This window comes from Bemisia tabaci, chromosome 1 (genome assembly GCF_918797505.1).
Source record: "Bemisia tabaci chromosome 1, PGI_BMITA_v3".
NCBI classification, from domain to species: Eukaryota; Metazoa; Arthropoda; class Insecta; order Hemiptera; family Aleyrodidae; genus Bemisia; species Bemisia tabaci.
The window spans coordinates 72,485,986-72,504,108 of NC_092793.1; the positions used below are offsets into that span (position 1 = coordinate 72,485,986).

At 39.6% G+C, this 18,123-nt stretch overlaps 1 protein-coding gene across 5 annotated transcripts in view; it reads right to left on the minus strand.

The window, feature by feature from the left end:
• The window catches only part of phtf (putative homeodomain transcription factor), a 74,155-nt gene that overhangs the window by 14,164 nt on the left and 41,868 nt on the right, over positions 1 to 18,123 (minus strand). For 4 of the 5 annotated variants that reach the window (XM_019045627.2, XM_019045628.2, XM_072306128.1 and 1 more), the window contains 6 exons: positions 8,922 to 9,130; positions 5,376 to 5,565; positions 4,865 to 4,958; positions 3,729 to 3,914; positions 1,499 to 1,870; positions 400 to 817 (listed from right to left, as the gene is read on the minus strand). In XM_019045627.2, the coding sequence (XP_018901172.1) occupies positions 400 to 817; positions 1,499 to 1,870; positions 3,729 to 3,914; positions 4,865 to 4,958; positions 5,376 to 5,565; positions 8,922 to 9,130 (1,469 nt within the window). The remainder of the gene's footprint in view (positions 1 to 399; positions 818 to 1,498; positions 1,871 to 3,728; positions 3,915 to 4,864; positions 4,959 to 5,375; positions 5,566 to 8,921; positions 9,131 to 18,123) is intronic. The other variant, XM_072306129.1, reaches the window with a different exon arrangement.

An 18,123-nucleotide genomic window follows, 5' to 3' on the forward strand; every position in this document is an offset into this window, starting at 1 on the left:
AGGAGTGGAATCTTTTAAACTTCTGCGTTTTCACACTCCTACCTGCCTCTAATCGGCTTTAAAATTTTATTCGATCAGTCATAAAAAATGAAAACCTTTTTCTTCTTGTTTCCTTTGATTTTCGACTTTTGACCCCTAGAAATCGTCCCTCCTTTCATATACTTGAGAAACTTTCCATATTTACATGAAGGCACCCAGGCAGGTGCGTGATCAAGCATTTTCTGCGTACCTGCTAACAGCCCCTCTAAAACAAGTAGTGGTACGCACTTTAACAGTCAACATTCGCAAATAATCACAAGCTGATTCACTCTTTCTGAGAATTTGGACGATCTTCAGTTAGAAGGTTGAGGTGATTTCAGAGGGTGTTACAGAATGAAAAAGAATAGATTAGGAAAATACCTGTTCAAGTTCCCAAGCAAACGGGCTATCATTATCAAAGTGTTCATAGTTATTGTCAGAGCTATAACTACACTCGCTATTGGTTGTGATGCCAAGACATTCTCCTGCGCTCGTTGTGCCTTCTGTTAGGGGGCAGAAGCCCTCATTTTCACTCTCTTCACCAGAGGAATTATACGAGCTTTCAGCCAGCGGTTTCAGAGTGACCTGAAGTTGCTGAGACCCTCGTCGCCGCGACAGCGAGTGTTGAGATCTGGAGGTTGGAGCTGCTGTGGAGAATTCACCATCACTCCCTTCTGAGTCTGTCTCCTTCTCTCCATTAACACTGGTCAGAGGAGAAGACAGTCGCCTCCTTAATGTAACATTCCATTTCTTACTGATGTCATAGGGAACCTCTTGTGTAAAACTGGGGTCTTGCAAACTAAGGAAAAAAAGTATTAACAAATAAAGATAAATTAATTATAAGATTACATTCCTTGGTTGGGATGAACAAAAAATTTGACAAAAGGTGCAAATCCTTCAGTTTATAATTGGCTATACTGTTCATAAATATATGTTTTGGTACAGATGTACTGCTTGATCCAAAATTATTTTTATCAGAAATGGATCATTGCATATGTATTGTTTTTCTTTCTTTCTTTCTTTCTTTCTTTCGTGAACAAGCTTCTTTTGGATTCTTTATACATTTAGAGCTTACATAGTTATGGGAAGTTAAAATTAGATTTATAAAGTGCAACTGGAAAATAAATAAAAAAAAAAGGAGACTCCCGAATATTACTTTTGTGAAACCACAACAAGTTTGTGCCTTCTTTTTACTTTTGAAAATCTCCTGCCTCCAAGGCAAACAATTACCAGTTTTGGTTCCTACGAGTAAAATAGATTAAAATTTACCATAAAGGAGCTATTTGGCATTTTTATGTAAAAAAGAAGAAAAAAAAAAAAGAAAAAAAAACGGGTTACCAAACTTGGGTACTCTAACAGTTTTTTTTAAAGAGTTTCCTTTTTGAAATTTATACATTCTCCAACCTTTTCTTTAAAGCCAATACTACAGAGGTCAAACAAGAAAATTTTCTGGATTTACTAGTATCAAGAGTTTTCATACCTATTAAAATGTGAATCTGTAGACTTGTCTTTAGCAGCATTTTTTACTTTTAATGGGGTGCAAGCTGGTTCACAAACAGAGACCTCCAAAATCTCATCGGTGAGTTTTGCACTTTTGAAGTTATTCCTGATGACAGGTTTAATTTGATCAACACTATCACAGTCAGGACTATTCTCCCGGTGATAGCAGTTTTTCACCACAGACAAATGACTGGGAGACGAGGCTGATGGCTCTAGACACATATTTTCCTCGCTTTTTTGATCTTCATCGTTGTTGTCACTAGACCCATTTCCGTTTAGACTCTCAAATCCATCATCATCTGGTGGAACTTCAGGATCTGCTTCGTTTCCGTCTGGAACGTTCATGCGATCGCTGAAAAAGAAGAAAAAATATAAATTGTTTGTAAGTACTCAAAGTACATTGTCTACGTCCTAGTTAATAATAATGAATTTTGATAATCCAAAGTAACAGGTGTGAATTTTTTGCATGAAATTTCTGATGGAATAATCTATCTATGAAAGCCTGTTACTTCGTAAATGGCAGAGGATTATTCATGAAAGACCTTCTGCTCATCAAATGAGAAGCAATCGTTGAAGCGCCGCAGCATTGGACTTGACGTATTAGATCAACTGAACGTAGATTAGAGATGAAAAAATTATGCATTGAAGCTCATAAAGAAGTTTGCTGAATAGCTTGGTGAAGGAGAACAATGGATAGCTTGCATGAGACTAGTTCACTTGTTTCCGGGAACTACTGTCCATCATTTTAAAAAGGTTATGTTCATTCCAGCATCATTTGAATGTTGCTGTGAATATTTGAAACGAAATAAAACATTGGAAAGAAAGATGGTAGTGCAAGAATTGCATGGATTTCTCTCAATAACCCCTTTTTGGTAGTCTAACAATGTTAGCCGCTTCTGTTTGTCTAGACGTAACAGACTTCCTATCACAGTAGAAGCAGGAGGTAGTTGCGTGACTGTTGAAGAGTTTGTCCACGAGTACTCTCAATTTTCTATCAGTGACCTAATATACTTCCAGCACACACAAGGACCCTACATAACATGATTGGCTCGTTGTTAAAATCGTTGTTAAATTCATCGATGGAGTCATTAATGGAGTGATTGATGAAGTGCATCATGAAATTATACATGGAGTCATCAAATGGATTATTGATGAAGTCATGCTATTGCTTGTGATGTAATTTGTCCATAAATGTTCATAAAAAATGAAACCAAAACCTCAACTATTAGTCAATATTAATGTAAATTATCCTAGGCTTGTACCATAACTCCACCTTTGTGTAAATTTAAAATTGTTTTATTAAGATTTGGCCCCTTCTTTTTTTAAGATTAACTTACTTTGACTTATTCTTTATTTTTTTTCACCAACATTATGAAGCCTGGGACAGGTGTACAAGATTAAATTTTAGAACAAAATTAACAAAAAATTAAAAAAAATAAAACTACAATATAATATCATGTTATAAAAACAACACATTGAAATGAGTCTTAACTTGGATATCGAGGAATTTCTGAACGGGGAGGAGCGTTATTTGACTTCTTTGTTTCCCTCACAAATGGTGGGTGTAATAAAGCTACCTACAGGTAAGGAAATTGGCACATGAAACAAAAACATGTTGTTGTTTAGAAGAAAAGAAGAGGTCTGTTATCAACTGACTGCAAAAAATAAATGAAAGGATGTTTTGTGACGATTGACCATTTAATGCATACGGTAAGCTACATCTCTAGAAATTAAAAATGAATAAGGTAAAAAAGTGTTTCTATTTTAGCTATTGTTTAATGTTTAGGATCAAGAGCAAAATTACTGTATGACTTTCAGAGGAAAATTATTTTATCAAAGCCAGAATTGGAAAAATTGAAGAACTTATAGGATAAATGAATAGATGAATGAGAAAAGAGAGTAGATAATAAAAACTTGTTTCTGGTACTCACATACAAGGTATTGTACTGCTAATCAGGTAAAGGTAAATGTGGGAAAATATTGAACGACTAACAAAATGGGTTTAATGGATTATTGACTCTCAAAAACCGTTGAATTCAATGCGCTCTCATTTTAGCGCTTGAGTTAGTCACAAGCTGAAATTCTCAGGGCCAGATGGTCCTTACAATATCCGAGAAATCACCTAAAAAGCAGAAAAAAACACAGGAGAGACAAATGCAAAAATGACTATTGTGGCAAATTATGACTAATATCGTGAAAAATAAACATACATTCCAGCAAGTTGTTTGCGTTCATCCTTGCCGAGTCGAGACTCAGGTGGGCAGCGACTCAAGTCCTCACCTTCTACTACATCGACATCATGGTGGATGATGACTTGGGGTTTGGTTTTGACTGGACTGGTGTCCCACACAACGCTTCTGCGAACTAATACTGTTTGGGAATCTTCTGTGATAGAGCTGAAACAATCATTAAGGATGTTTGAGAAGGGGATCTTGAGGACATTAATTTGTTCAGAGCTAAAGAAGTCTAAAAACACAATTTCCACATTATTTTTATCAGGAAATCTAATTGTAAAGAAAAACAATTCTAAAAATGTTTCATGAAGTTTTGGAATTATAATATTTTTTGACCTTAAAAAATTTTAAACTCAAATTCTCACACATCTCATGGACTTACAAATGTTCACATTATCACATCAAGCAGCCAAACACTTCTCGTCAGGTAGTTTTTATTTTGCTTTTCGAACATAGGTCACGATCGAGCTTCAAAAAGAGATACATAAACTTTCGCATTCTAGAGAAATTTACTTAACCACTATTGCTAATTAATCCTGATGAATTGTGGGAGGACCGAGTTTTGTGGCGATTAGGCATCGCAAAGCGCCAGAGAGCGCTATAAAAGCGACTCATGTAGGTATGTACTATTGCTAATTTTACTGGCTGTAAGCACTAGTGCTTTCAACCGATCTTTTCGCCACAATTGAGTGCCAAAAAATGGATTTTTTTGAATTAAATCAGGGGATTTCTCTGTTGCAGTAATGTAAAATATAAAAAAAATTGTGCCAGGGTTCAGACTTGCATGCCCCTGGTCAAATTATACCATCCGTAAAAGCAGGCATCTGATTTTAGAAAATCACTCATTTCACTGTTTGTGTTCAAACTCAGCCCAATGCACTTACTGCCGACTTTAGGCAACAAAATAGAGCTTTATAAAGTTCTCAGAATTATTCTGCAGACATAGTATAAAAAACTACAGAAGAAAGTACACTAAGATAATAACATAGTCTGTCAAATAGTTATCCATTGTTAAAATAAAGGTCTGAGAACAAGGGCGTTTTTGCATGCTCATCCTTTGATTCCTTATTTTCTTACAATAATTCAATTCTAAATGAAGAAGGTCTACTCACTTTCGAGACCTGGTGCGTTTAGTGTACTTAGCAGAGTCACTTAAACCGCCAGCTAACTCTGAGCCAGTGTCAGGCGATGATTTAGAATCAGAACCTGGGAGAAAAAAGGACATAGTTAAAAAGTTACTTGGAATTTAAGAAAAAAGGTCTAAGCATCTTGGAAGACTTTGAAGTGAGCAGTTAGAGTAACAAACTTTCAGGTGTCAAACACAGGGTGAGAAAATAAAGTTGGGTACCCTATTCGTGAGAAAACGCATGATAAAAATTGTGAAATACCCACTATGCGCCTCCCGTTCTACTTTCCGATTTAGTTAATCTCTGGTCCAGTTTAGATGGTAAAAGAGTTATTTTTCTGACAATTTTTGTTTCTGCAATACATTTCCCCAAATAAATAAATAAAGAGAGAAAAGTACTGAAAAAATTCACCTCCATTTTTCATTGGGACTTTTCTAAAATTTAAATCCATTTAAATGAACACCCTTACAGAGTGAAATGTAGAAAAAATACTCACAAATATTTAATCTACTTCTGGAGGGCGGACATAACCTTCGTTTAGTCCTTTTGCTACGACGATTCAGAAGAGATGATTGTCCTCCATCCTGTTTTTTGTTGAGCGAGTGTGTAGAAACTATCTGCGAGTGAATCAAGGATAAGACTAACATCATAGCCACAGGTAGAAGAACCTCATAAAAACTAACCTGCTGTAGAACAAAAAGGCATTCAATTAGAACACTGTTGAAGACCTGGCACGGTGCCCCTGAACTCACTTTAAATGCGACTTTGTTGTACATCAAAAATTCAAGTTGGAGGTTGTAGTGGGGTACTCCCTGATGGGTTTTTGGGCAATTTCGAAATAGGTTGTCGGAGCTCCTCGAAAAATAATCGCATTTTTGTGGTTTTTTAGGGGTAAAATAGCAAAATTGGCCTCGGGGCGACAAATTAAACCCCCTCTCCCTCATCCTTGCCTTGACCGATCTGAATTTTTAGTATGTTTTTACCTGGTATAAGATGGGACTTTTCTGAAATTTTCATGCCCATACAAATTTTTTTGCTCCCGCGGCAGCGTTGCCAAGTTGCGGACTCCAAAATATCGAATTTAATGATAAAATGAAGGTTTCGGAGTGTGATTTCCATTCAAAATCAAAAATTCAAATTGTAAGTTGTAGTAGGGTACTGCCTGATGGGGTTTTGGCCAATTTCGAAGTAGAGTGTTTGAGATTTTTGAAAAATAATCGAATTTTTGCGGTTTTTTAAGGGTAAAATAGCACACTGAGCACGGGGCGGCAAGTTAAACCTTTTCTCTCTCATCCTTGCCGTGACCGATCTGAACTTTTAGTATGTATTAACCTGGTATAAGATGTGACTTTTCTGAAATTTTCATGCCCATACAAAATTTTTTGCCCCCCGCGGCAGCGTTGCCAAGTTGCGGACTCAAAAATATCGAATTTGATGATAAAATGAAGGTTTCGAGGTGTGATTTCCTCCAAAATTTCACGAAAAATGTGCAATCTGAGAGTTTTCGATAAGAAAAGGCATATTTGAACAATTTAGAGTTGCAGTGTTGCCAGCTTTCGATTTAAAATTCGTCAAAATGACCCAAATCGCGTTGCAACCTCAAGCGCTGGATTTTTATTTCGTTCAGAATTGGTTATTACGGTTCTTCTGTACTCTATGCATTTAGGTACCATGAAAATTATGCCATTACTTACTTGATGGGTGCAGCTAACTCAAAAAGAGAGGCCGGATAAAGCGATGAGTCGGGGGAAAACGAGCGGTTCGGGTTGACAGAAAGTTCTTAAATCTACTCCATCACCAGAAAGTAGAATTTGAGAACTTTCTCCCACCCCCCAAACCTTATTCCTGTTGCAGTCAATCCTTTGAACATCTTATCTGAAATTTTTCCCCCGAATTTTTCCCAAAAACACAAAAAAAAATAAACTAGATGACGAAATTATGACTTTTTATGATCGGAACAAACCTGATGGAGTCCATCTAAATTCAAGAGGCCTCTTGATCATCTGGAATCTCATGCAACAGAGTTTGCCATGAATGGTATGTTTCCTTATTTAGTCCAGAAATATTTTATTTTTCGGAATGTCAAACATGTCTTATACAACCAAAAATTTACAAAGCATTTTTAATTTCGTCATCTAGTTTATTTTTTTTTTATGAGGGAGTTTATTTTCAACATTACTCAAATTTATTGTGATCTTTTGTAATTTTTTTATTCTTTAAATTGTCGAAGGTATTTTCTTTACAGTAAGAAGTCTTCTGGATTCGAACTATCCAATCCGCTGTATGAGAGGAGGTCGAATTCAGGGACTTCATAGCGTTATTTGAATCGTTGTTATCCACCCATTTTATTTGTGTTTTTTTTTTCATGTTTTTGGGAAAAATTCGGGGGCAAAATTTCAGATAAGATGTTCAAAGGATTGACTGCAACAGGAATAAGGTTTGGGGGGTGGGAGAAAGTTCTCAAATTCTACTTTCTGGTGATGGAGTAGATTTAAGAACTTTCTGTCAACCCGAACCGCTCGTTTTCCCCCGACTCATCGCTTTATCCGGCCTCTCTTTTTGAGTTAGCTGCACCCATCAAGTAAGTAATGGCATAATTTTCATGGTACCTAAATGCATAGAGTACAGAAGAACCGTAATAACCAATTCTGAACGAAATAAAAATCCAGCGCTTGAGGTTGCAACGCGATTTGGGTCATTTTGACGAATTTTAAATCGAAAGCTGGCAACACTGCAACTCTAAATTGTTCAAATATGCCTTTTCTTATCGAAAACTCTCAGATTGCACATTTTTCGTGAAATTTTGGAGGAAATCACACCTCGAAACCTTCATTTTATCATCAAATTCGATATTTTTGAGTCCGCAACTTGGCAACGCTGCCGCGGGGGGCAAAAAATTTTGTATGGGCATGAAAATTTCAGAAAAGTCACATCTTATACCAGGTTAATACATACTAAAAGTTCAGATCGGTCACGGCAAGGATGAGAGAGAAAAGGTTTAACTTGCCGCCCCGTGCTCAGTGTGCTATTTTACCCTTAAAAAACCGCAAAAATTCGATTATTTTTCAAAAATCTCAAACACTCTACTTCGAAATTGGCCAAAACCCCATCAGGCAGTACCCTACTACAACTTACAATTTGAATTTTTGATTTTGAATGGAAATCACACTCCGAAACCTTCATTTTATCATTAAATTCGATATTTTGGAGTCCGCAACTTGGCAACGCTGCCGCGGGAGCAAAAAAATTTGTATGGGCATGAAAATTTCAGAAAAGTCCCATCTTATACCAGGTAAAAACATACTAAAAATTCAGATCGGTCAAGGCAAGGATGAGGGAGAGGGGGTTTAATTTGTCGCCCCGAGGCCAATTTTGCTATTTTACCCCTAAAAAACCACAAAAATGCGATTATTTTTCGAGGAGCTCCGACAACCTATTTCGAAATTGCCCAAAAACCCATCAGGGAGTACCCCACTACAACCTCCAACTTGAATTTTTGATGTACAACAAAGTCGCATTTAAAGTGAGTTCAGGGGCACCGTGCTGGTTGTATTACATATGTTATGGAGGATATAGGAATGGAACTCTTGGGCAGCAAATGAGTAGGTACAGTGTACACTGCTGAATGATAAGTTAAAACTCAACAAGGATTCAGTAGATTTGATTAAAGTAAAAAAAAAAGCTTTGACTAAATTTATACAAAATCCACATTGGTAAATTAACAGATAGGAGAGGATAGTTAAAAACTCGCTGTCATATCTAATATAAAAATTGGAAAAAACTTCTTAAAACAATACCAGGTTGAAATACTCGGCATTACAAAGGTGGAATTGATAATATCTACTTATTTAAGAATAAAAACTGTTGCTCAATGAAAAGCAGAAATTTTCATTTGGAACAAGGAGCTATTAAGATATTAATCACACCCACTGTATGCGACAAATGCTGAGCAAAAAATGATTAGGTGTTACAAAACGAGGCTCTGGAGGGAAGATGGGGTGTAAAACTACAATCTGTCAATCACGGATGAAAGAATACATACCTCGTTTTCGTAGAGAGAGCTAGCATAGTAATAAATAATAATATTGACTAATTGCAAAACATAGAGGAAGAGTAGGAGAGCGAACACGTAAGATGAGGTTTGAGCAATCCACCACTTAGAGTGAAGAGGCAAGCACAGAAGTCGCAGCACTGCCAACCGTGACACAGTCAAAATCCCATGCTTCGGCTTTGCTTTTGTGAATGCTGACCCTGAAATACAAAGATAAAAACCCTTTTAGTGAGTGATCATCACACAATTTTTCACAACTTTAAACACCTTTCGCTTAATATATTTCAGTGGTAAAATGAAAGAGAGCGAGGAATAACAAAATTTAAATACTGCTTCTTGTGTTTTGAGGAGTAAATATTCTGAAACATTTTAATCCCCAGTTTTAGGGAGGTACTTGCAGTTGCCGAAGAAGGAAAAGCTCAAGTTCTAAGTGGACTGCATAGGACTACTCACTACAATCAATATCATATTCTTCATCGATTTTTTGCACCTTAATTCGTGATCATCTAGGGAAAATTTGAATTCCAGGACAGAAAAGAAAACGAAAATTAATACGATGTAGAGACATGGCTTCGGGTTTGCACATCAATTCAATATTGGAGTCAATAAGTACCCGGGTAAAAATTGGCGATAGAAGCTGCGTTTCAAAATACCATAGGAGTTTTTATAGCCGACTGAAGAAGGCGATAGAAAATCATATAGTTGGCTGTAAAGAGTGGAAAAAATCGTACGGTCGGGCTACACGAAGCGATAAAAAATTATAAAGCCGGGCTGTAGATCCTATCGCCGGGCTTTACACTTTATCGCGGGCTGTAGATCCTATCGCCGGGCTTTACACTTTATCGCCTGGCTGTTGCTTTTTCGCCATCGATTATAAAAGGCTATAAGAAACTAGGGGGCTACGCCCCCTGGCCGCTACGCGGCCGAACCCCCTGAAGGCGCCCCGCGCCATCAATGGGCCGCTTCGCGGCCCTATTTTTACCCTCCTATCAGTGTTAGTTTTATTTTTCCCCTAAACAATTACGATATGAGGTATACTTTAATTTTAAACTTTACTTAAAATTACTTTAAAATTAAAAGGACGCGTTTTGGAATGACTGCTTGATGAAATATTACAGTAAAACAACGAACAGTTTAAATCAGGTAATTAATAAGTATCTCTGGATTCGGGAATGGAACCCACACCTTGATCAATGTGGGCACGTCCGACGTCGTAGACGACTCGGCCACCGCTCATCTTAAAGTAATTAGCGGAAATCTTGTGTAGATAAGTGTAGAGCTGATGCGCAGGCTACACACCTACTGCGCAACCTCCTCGACCACTGCGCATCCTCCCGCGCATAGCGGTAGCAGTCCCGGAGCACTCTGTAAATTCACTCACTTTTATAACGTGATTTTAAAAAAACCTGGGTCCTTTTTCCAAAATCTGATTAGAGCGGGCTCATCTAGAGCCTATTACCTGTCGATTTACGCAAAAATCATGGAAATCGGCCCAGTAGAATGCTCAAACGAACTATGACAAAACACATAAATTTACATTGTTTATATGGGAGAATTCGCAACTTTACCACGTAATATAAAAAATCCTGGGCCATATTTTGAAAATCTGAAAAGAGTTGGCTTATCTAGAGACAATTGCCCGTCGATAGCCGCAAAAATCATGAAAATCGGCCGGGTAGAACGCTGGAACTAAGCGTTACCAGTTTCGCAAAATTAGGAGGTCTTGGAGCTTATAGTATAGATTGTGTAGAAATGTGTGTGCTTTGGAAATCATTAAGTTTGATACGGAACCACCTTAATATTTACAAAACACACATTATATTTTCCTTTAATACATATTTTTTTTCATCAATTAAAATGAGAATAATCCATACAGGATGTGCAAACATTTCAAAATCATGAGTTGAATAACGCTGACTCCGCCAGGTTAAATATTAGAGCCTAACACAAAGCGGAGCGGCGACGCACTGGCGCCTACAAACCTAACAGGGATACTTCACGCATTGCGCAACGCGTGAAGTATCCCTGTTAGGTTTGTAGGCGCCAATGCGCGTTTCGCGCTGGCTGCCCGCCTACCGCGCCGCAGCGTGCCACGGCGCTTGAAGCAACTATTTCACACCAGAGGTATTGCACAGTATCATTCGAAACTGAAGGCGCTCTAATATATTAGTAATGGCAGGCATCCATCAAAAGTATGGAGCTTTCCTCGCAAAATAAATTAAGATACTACGGCCCAAAAAGAGAGCAGTATTCCAAAAACTCACTAAATCCTAGCATCCGTAATTAGTAACGTTTAGCATACACTTTATCGCCAGGCTGTTGCTTAGTCGCCATCGGCTATAAAAGGCTATAAAAAATTGTGTTGCCGGCTATAGAAGCTATTGGAAATCTTACAGCCGGCTGTAGGTCTATGGTATTTTGGAACACAGATTCTACTGCCAATTTTTACCAGGGTAAGTATCACCTGCTCGGTATAATAATTTCTACACAGCAGTATAGGTCCGAGGCTTACACTGACAACGCTCTGTTAGCTGCCTTTAATTAGCAACTCAGATGGGGGCGTTGCAGGGGTGATACATCCTAGGATCGCGACAAACTTGGGGCAAATCTTGGGTTGTGAGGCAATTTTCAAAATTACCTAATGACCTCTTTCAAAAAATTGGGGCAAATCGGGCAAACTTGGGGGGAATGTGCCCCCCCCCCCTTCGATCTACTTAAGCAAAGCTTTCTCCTCCCAAGAAATTTGAAAGATTTTGCTAAGTAATAGTGCGAGACAATTCACCTTGAAATTATAATTCGATCAATTTTCCGGCAAGAATAGCTCAAAATTGCTCCGAGTACGACTCAATTTTCCCAAATTTTCCGGAGAAAGCTTCCCAGACCCCCTTAAGGACCTAAATAAATCCCCCGTTGGAGCTAGGGGAATCTCCCAAACCCTGCTTGATGGGTTATCTTTTGTCACCCCTCAGACACCCCCCCCCCCCCCGGATGAAGTACCCTTCTGCCAGCCTCCACCAAAAGTTCCTATTCCCGCCCATGCTCTAGGTTTGGGGTGATTCGGAGATGAAGCGAGAAAAGCGTTTGACGGCGCCTGTAGCGCGTGCGGCCAGTGGTCATTGTCAATGCCGCGGTGGAATCCGTGTCCGTGGATCATGGCGCCCGACGAACCAACGATGGATACTACTACACGCTGCACGATGTATACTCCATGCGTATGGCCAACAGTCCCGCCATTCTCACTCTGACCACGCACCTGACCTCGCCCTCCACGTCCCGATGGAAATAAGCTCCTCCGTTGCGCACAGTGCGCTACGTTTCGTAATGAGAGCAACTGGTTTGACAGATTCGCTCGACTTACTTTGCAAACAACCCGTTCACAAGTCCTAATCTTACTCCAATATATAAAATCATAAGAGTAACCTCTAACGCGTAACGCATGGTACCTGACGCGTAACGCATGGTGCCTGACGCGTAACGCATGGTAGGTACCTAACGCGTAGAGCATGGTACCTAACTCGCAGAGCATGGTACCTAACGAGTAACGCATGGTATCTAAAGATTAACGCATTGTACATAACGCGTAACGCATTGTGCCTGACGCAAAATCTCCGCTCCCGCTTTATTTTAAGAAAAGAGAGTGGAGCAAAAATCGTGCTTGAAATTTGTATAGAATATTCTTCATACAGCGAAGAAAACTAAGGGTGTTTTTTTAAAAAAAAAATTACGTTCGGAATCTTTTCAATCAAAAGATAAACTATGAAGGAAGTCTATAGAGCGTCTTAAACAGAGAAAAGCGTTTTCGCAGTCTCACCGTCGATCTAGCAATAAGTAATACCTGAACTTAGAACGAGCCACGACCACGCTTTTTTTGCAAATCGCGATTCAAAAGCACGCTTCGTAGGTTTTATCACTGCCCAGTGAAATCGTAAACCAGTAACTGTATGAGTCAGTCTGAAATGGTAGAATTGCCGTAAAACGGTAAAGTTACCGGAACTTGATTACCATTAAAAGTGGTAATCATACCAGAAATAACCAGTAAAAATACCGTTGTCGCGGTAGGCCTACGATTCTTTCTTGGATTATTACTGGTAATTGGTAATAGAAATGAGATGGTAAAGTTACAAGCGGACCTTCGTAAAAACGCCGAGATTTTTTTTTCAGTGTACGAGCTCTCTGACCCCCTGAATTTTCATTTTTTTCAGGGTTCGTTCTACCGTTTTACTGCACCAATTTTCATGATTTCTGCGGCTATGTCGTGGGTGATAGCCTTTCGTAAGGCCGCCCTATTCAAATTTAGGAAATGAGATGGTCCGATCTGTTTTTATATAACGTGGCGAAGTGGTGAATTCTCCCATTTAAACAATTTAAATGTTCATTTCTTGTCATAGTTCACTCTAGAGATTTATCCGGCCGATTATTGCGGCTGTCGACAGGAGATAGTCCCTAGATAAGTCCATTCTTATATTATTCTACCTCTCCTTCTCTATTGCTAATGATTAATATGTATATTATTCTACCTCTCCTTCTCTATTGCTAACAGTTATTAAACTCGTATTTAGATTAAATCACGAGGGCGAGGGCCCCCAAGGCAGGCTTTATAAGACGCGAAGCGATCCCAAGGGGTTGGGCCACGTAATCCCTGGTTCTGTTCTATTTTACGTTCCAATGTTGGACAAACAAGACTATTGTGCGAAAACGGCGAGTCTTTCTCTTGCGTCCTCTATTGACGTTGGCGATGGGTGCTTTTGCAATAAATCGCCGACGAGCCAAACGGAATGAAGTTACGTGAGCAAAGCCTCGATCTTGAGAATAACAACTCTCTGTAAAAAGGGTGAAATAACTGCTTGGCCTGTCGTGTTGTCATGGGAGTACTTTTAAAGAGATGTTCGATTCCCTTCGTTCGTTAGAATTGTCTTTAAGTAGATACCTACTCAAGATCAGTCTAAAAATTACATGTACAATATACAAATATGAAAACAAATCTAAAAAAGTAGGAAACAGGGCTAGAAGAAAAAGGCAAGAAATCCGAAACGTTTGCGATTACTCGACAATTTTATGCGTCAATCGGACATACAATCAAGTAATGAAAAAAGTAGATATCAATCGACATATCGACGGTGTAAGTCGACTATCACATAAATCGGTTTGGGACGTCGCAGACTTCCTGTCATACTTTATTGTTTAAACGGAAAACTACTCGACGGCAATTCTTTGAAACTGCCGTGATTTTTCTTCTCTGTGCTGAGAAAATTCTGCAAAAACTTCAAGGAATGATGCCAATTTCTTCTCCTTTAAAAAAATAACATTGAGGCGGAGATTTTTAGACACCGCAAACGAGGTACGATTGCGGAGTTACGCCGTCGATATACGTGTGAACACGTGATTTACGTGTATCTGAAAAATGTCTAAACTGGAAAAAAAAAAAAAAAAAAAAAAAAAAAAAAAAAAAAAAAAAAAAAAAAAAAAACCACTTATTGGATCTAGAGTCCAGACTCTTGAAAACATTGACAAGAAAAAGGACTCTTGATTCAATCAGATTTAAGCTTAAATCAAAAGGAAATCCGCTCAAATTAAGAGGCTTGGTTCTTGATTTAAGCTTAAATCTGATTGAATCAAGAGCATTTTTTCTTGTCGATGCTTTTAAGAGTCTGGACTCTAGATCCAATGTGTTTTTTTTCCAGTGTATTTTTCAGGAGAGTCAAAAAGCCCATTTCCCTTGGTATATGAGGTAAACAGGGTCGAAAACCGACTACGACACGAGTCAAATGCCCTACTTAAAGGATGGGCGATGATTACATGTTTAACGGCTGATTTCATGGTCGGTCACAACTAAAAGATAACTCTTGCGATGGATTATTCCTTTCTCCATATTTCAGAGTTCGCGCAAAATCCTGCATTTATTTACCGTCATACGCAGCACCGAAGGTCATGGAGGCAAGGCGCTGAGGTGCGGTTGCCTCAACTTTTCCTTGAGTTGATGGCTCGTATACCCATGAATGGACCACATGCTAAATATACGCCGAGCTTGGAAGATGCCTCATGAAAGATTCTGCAGGGAACTGCGAGATGGGCTATTTTTATCGCTTCGTCGCTTTTCCACGGCAGAAGCAAGTTGAATGGGTTCACAGAGGGTCACTTGTCCGGCTCGTCTTTCAATTGTGATTCATTCGAGTGCCACGCGGGGTCAAAACGCTTTACATCTTATCTCATTTTATATCCGGGGCCCAGTCAAACACCTACCAGAGTCTCCGTAATTCCTTCGCACTTTCCGGTTCCCTAATTTTCACTGTCTCTCCCTTGACTTTTCTCACTTTTCTCTCACCGCAGGCTGTCTACTGACAATAAGACTAGGTGGCAGAAAACCAGGTATATTAATCGGGTAAATTAAAGGGTTGCCATAATTTCTTCATTTTCAAATTCCCTGACTTTCCCTCACTTTTCAAAGTAAAAAGTAAGGGAAAGACAAACCAAATTGATAAATGGCCCATCTCTGACACCAAAATGTCGTGATTCACTGACTTTTGGACAACATTTCCATCCATCTATTTTTTTCTATTTTTTTTTATTTTTTAAAAAAATGCGCTTAATTTCAGACAAAATTTCCTTGTTTAGAGATCAAATTATGGAAAAAGCTTTGAGAATGACCGGAAGGAGTAAACAGTTGGAAGATAGTTGATGTGTTTTAGTGATAAGTAGACGCGTCAGAAATTCCCTGAATTTTTCCATGCACGGAGAATTTGCGCGCAAATTTTGCATTGCTACATTTGAAAATGCTTCAAGAGCTGATCTTGCCGTGTTTTTTTTATGATTTGTTTCTGATTTGAGAGGTAGTATGAATGTAGATTAAAACGTGAGAAAATGCACCACCAAGTGACGTCATCTGGCAGCATTTCCCACTTGAACACATTTATATTTTAGCAGATTAGATCATTTCATCATATCTCCTCCAATAGTTGTTCAATTTATGAACCAAGGGTATGCCTCGCGTTTAGTTCACTCAGTAGTTTTCACTTAAACAAGAAATTCATCTAATTTCAGACACCTGCGAATTCTTCATTCCCTGACTTTCTCCTCTCGTCGCAAATTCTCTGATTCTACCTACTTTACCAGTTTTCCAGACCGCCGCACAGTGGAACGAACTAATAGAAGAGGTCGGACATAGAATTTTTGGCTAAAATTTCTGACTATTTAGTTAATTTCGACACAAATTCAATTTCAAATGGATTTCTGGCAGGAAATTTCACGAAAAACACAATGAAATCACTCTTGAAATGTTTCGTTTCATATTTTTGAAAATGTAAGCGTTAAAAGTTTCCAGATTTTGTCCAGCTCCTCCTATCGACTCGGTCCATTGTGCGCCGGCAGCTCTACAGCAGTGGTATGGCGTGCTTTGCGATATATCGATTGACCTCCCATTTAATCCTATGGAAAATTATCGATAAGCAGGGTGTCTGCATCGAACACTTTCATAATCGATTCTTTACCACGGCTTCAAATAGGGAAATATCGATAATCGATCGTTAAAGCCTCGCCACTGCTGACTGCTCTACAGCTAAGAACATGAAGCTAAGAACTTTTACGGTACTTTTTCAGTACATTCCCAAAAATTCGGTGCCTCCTCAATAGAAAAATTCTGTACTTTTTCAGTACCTCCATTTGACGGAATTCGAAAAATTTTAAAAATTTGAATTTCTCGCTCAAATTGAGTCAAAAATGACCTAAAAATGAAAAATATTCCGGACCTTTTGCGGAATTTCCGCACTTTTTCAGTATTTCCGGACCCCGCTTAAAAAATCGGCACTATTTCCGGACTTTCCGAAAATTCCGGACTTGTAGACACCCTGATAAGCATATAGCGTCAGGGTGGCTTTACTTGCCCCTTGAGCTTCCAGATACGAGTGTTCGGTCTCTATTTCTTTCGCGGCGACGCGACGCGACGCGGGCCTGGCGCCTCCTGCGTGCAGCGTTACGGCGTTACCTTGATGCCCGGTGGCGGCGCAGAATGAGGTTACTGTCTCCAAGGTTAAGGAGAAATTAGGTAACTGCAATTGATACGACACGCCGCCACTTCGCGAGCCCCCCCCCCCCCCCCCCCCCCCCCGGGCCCTCGCTCCGTTAGGTGCGAATCGGAACCGAATCGCGTAAAGCAGAGTAAGGACTCCGCGGCCTAGTTAACCATTCGCCATCGTAATCGCATACGTAGTTCCAGTAACCGCGAATACTGGAATCTCGTTCGGGGAGCAGGAGCAGAAATGGAGGTAAAGAGGGGGAAGGGGTGCGACGGAAGCCAGAGACAAGGGACCCTCCACTCGTATCTCGGCTATGGTGGAAGCTTTTACTTTCAGGACTTCAACATTAAACTGTTGACTTACCTACATGGTTGATGATCAACGTGTTGGCAGTTTCGTTTTGCAAACATTTTGCAAGTTTGGGAAACTAGTTTGGCTCATGCCGTCACCAAAAGCTCATCATCCACCATGTAGGTAGGTCAACAGCCGAAAAAAGAGTGATGACTGTTGCTCCCTTATAATAATTGTCCACAAGGAACTGATGAATCCTCGAAGGTAAAAGCTTCCACCTGTGCAGGGTTTCTTGTCGCTAGATGGACTCTCCCATGTCACAGGGATTTGTGATTTAGAATCTCATCTGCTGTAAAATTTCGCGAGAAAAATCACAATGGCGCCACTGGCGCGTTTTCTCCGAAACGAACGACTTCAAAGCTCTCGAAAAGCTTTCAAAGTTGAGGCCGCAACGGAGGAGTTCGCCTACGTTATGGTGCGAGAGTCCATCTCCACATCCAATCCTTCCGCGCCGCGATAGGGAGCGAATACATTCGCAGGATTGCCGTGGATGCAACCTTAGAGTCTCCGCATAGAGTGGAAACCCTCCGCATGTAATAGCTCTGTATTTACTCATGGAGAGTTTTACTGGATATGGAGGTGAACTCCTCTCACAGCGGACGGTACCCAAAAGCGCAAATCCCAAAATGAAGGAAAACGTAAGAAGAATCATGCGCTTGATTTCTGTTCACGCTTCAACTATAGGCGGCTTTGCAAACTATCGCAAAGCCCTCTCAGTTAGTATCGCATGCGACGAACACCAAGCGAAATTCATTATAACACCTGAATACAACTATTCGAGCTCCACGGATGTCCGTGTTGCATATGCACAGGAGTGAAGGCGTTTTGGCTCT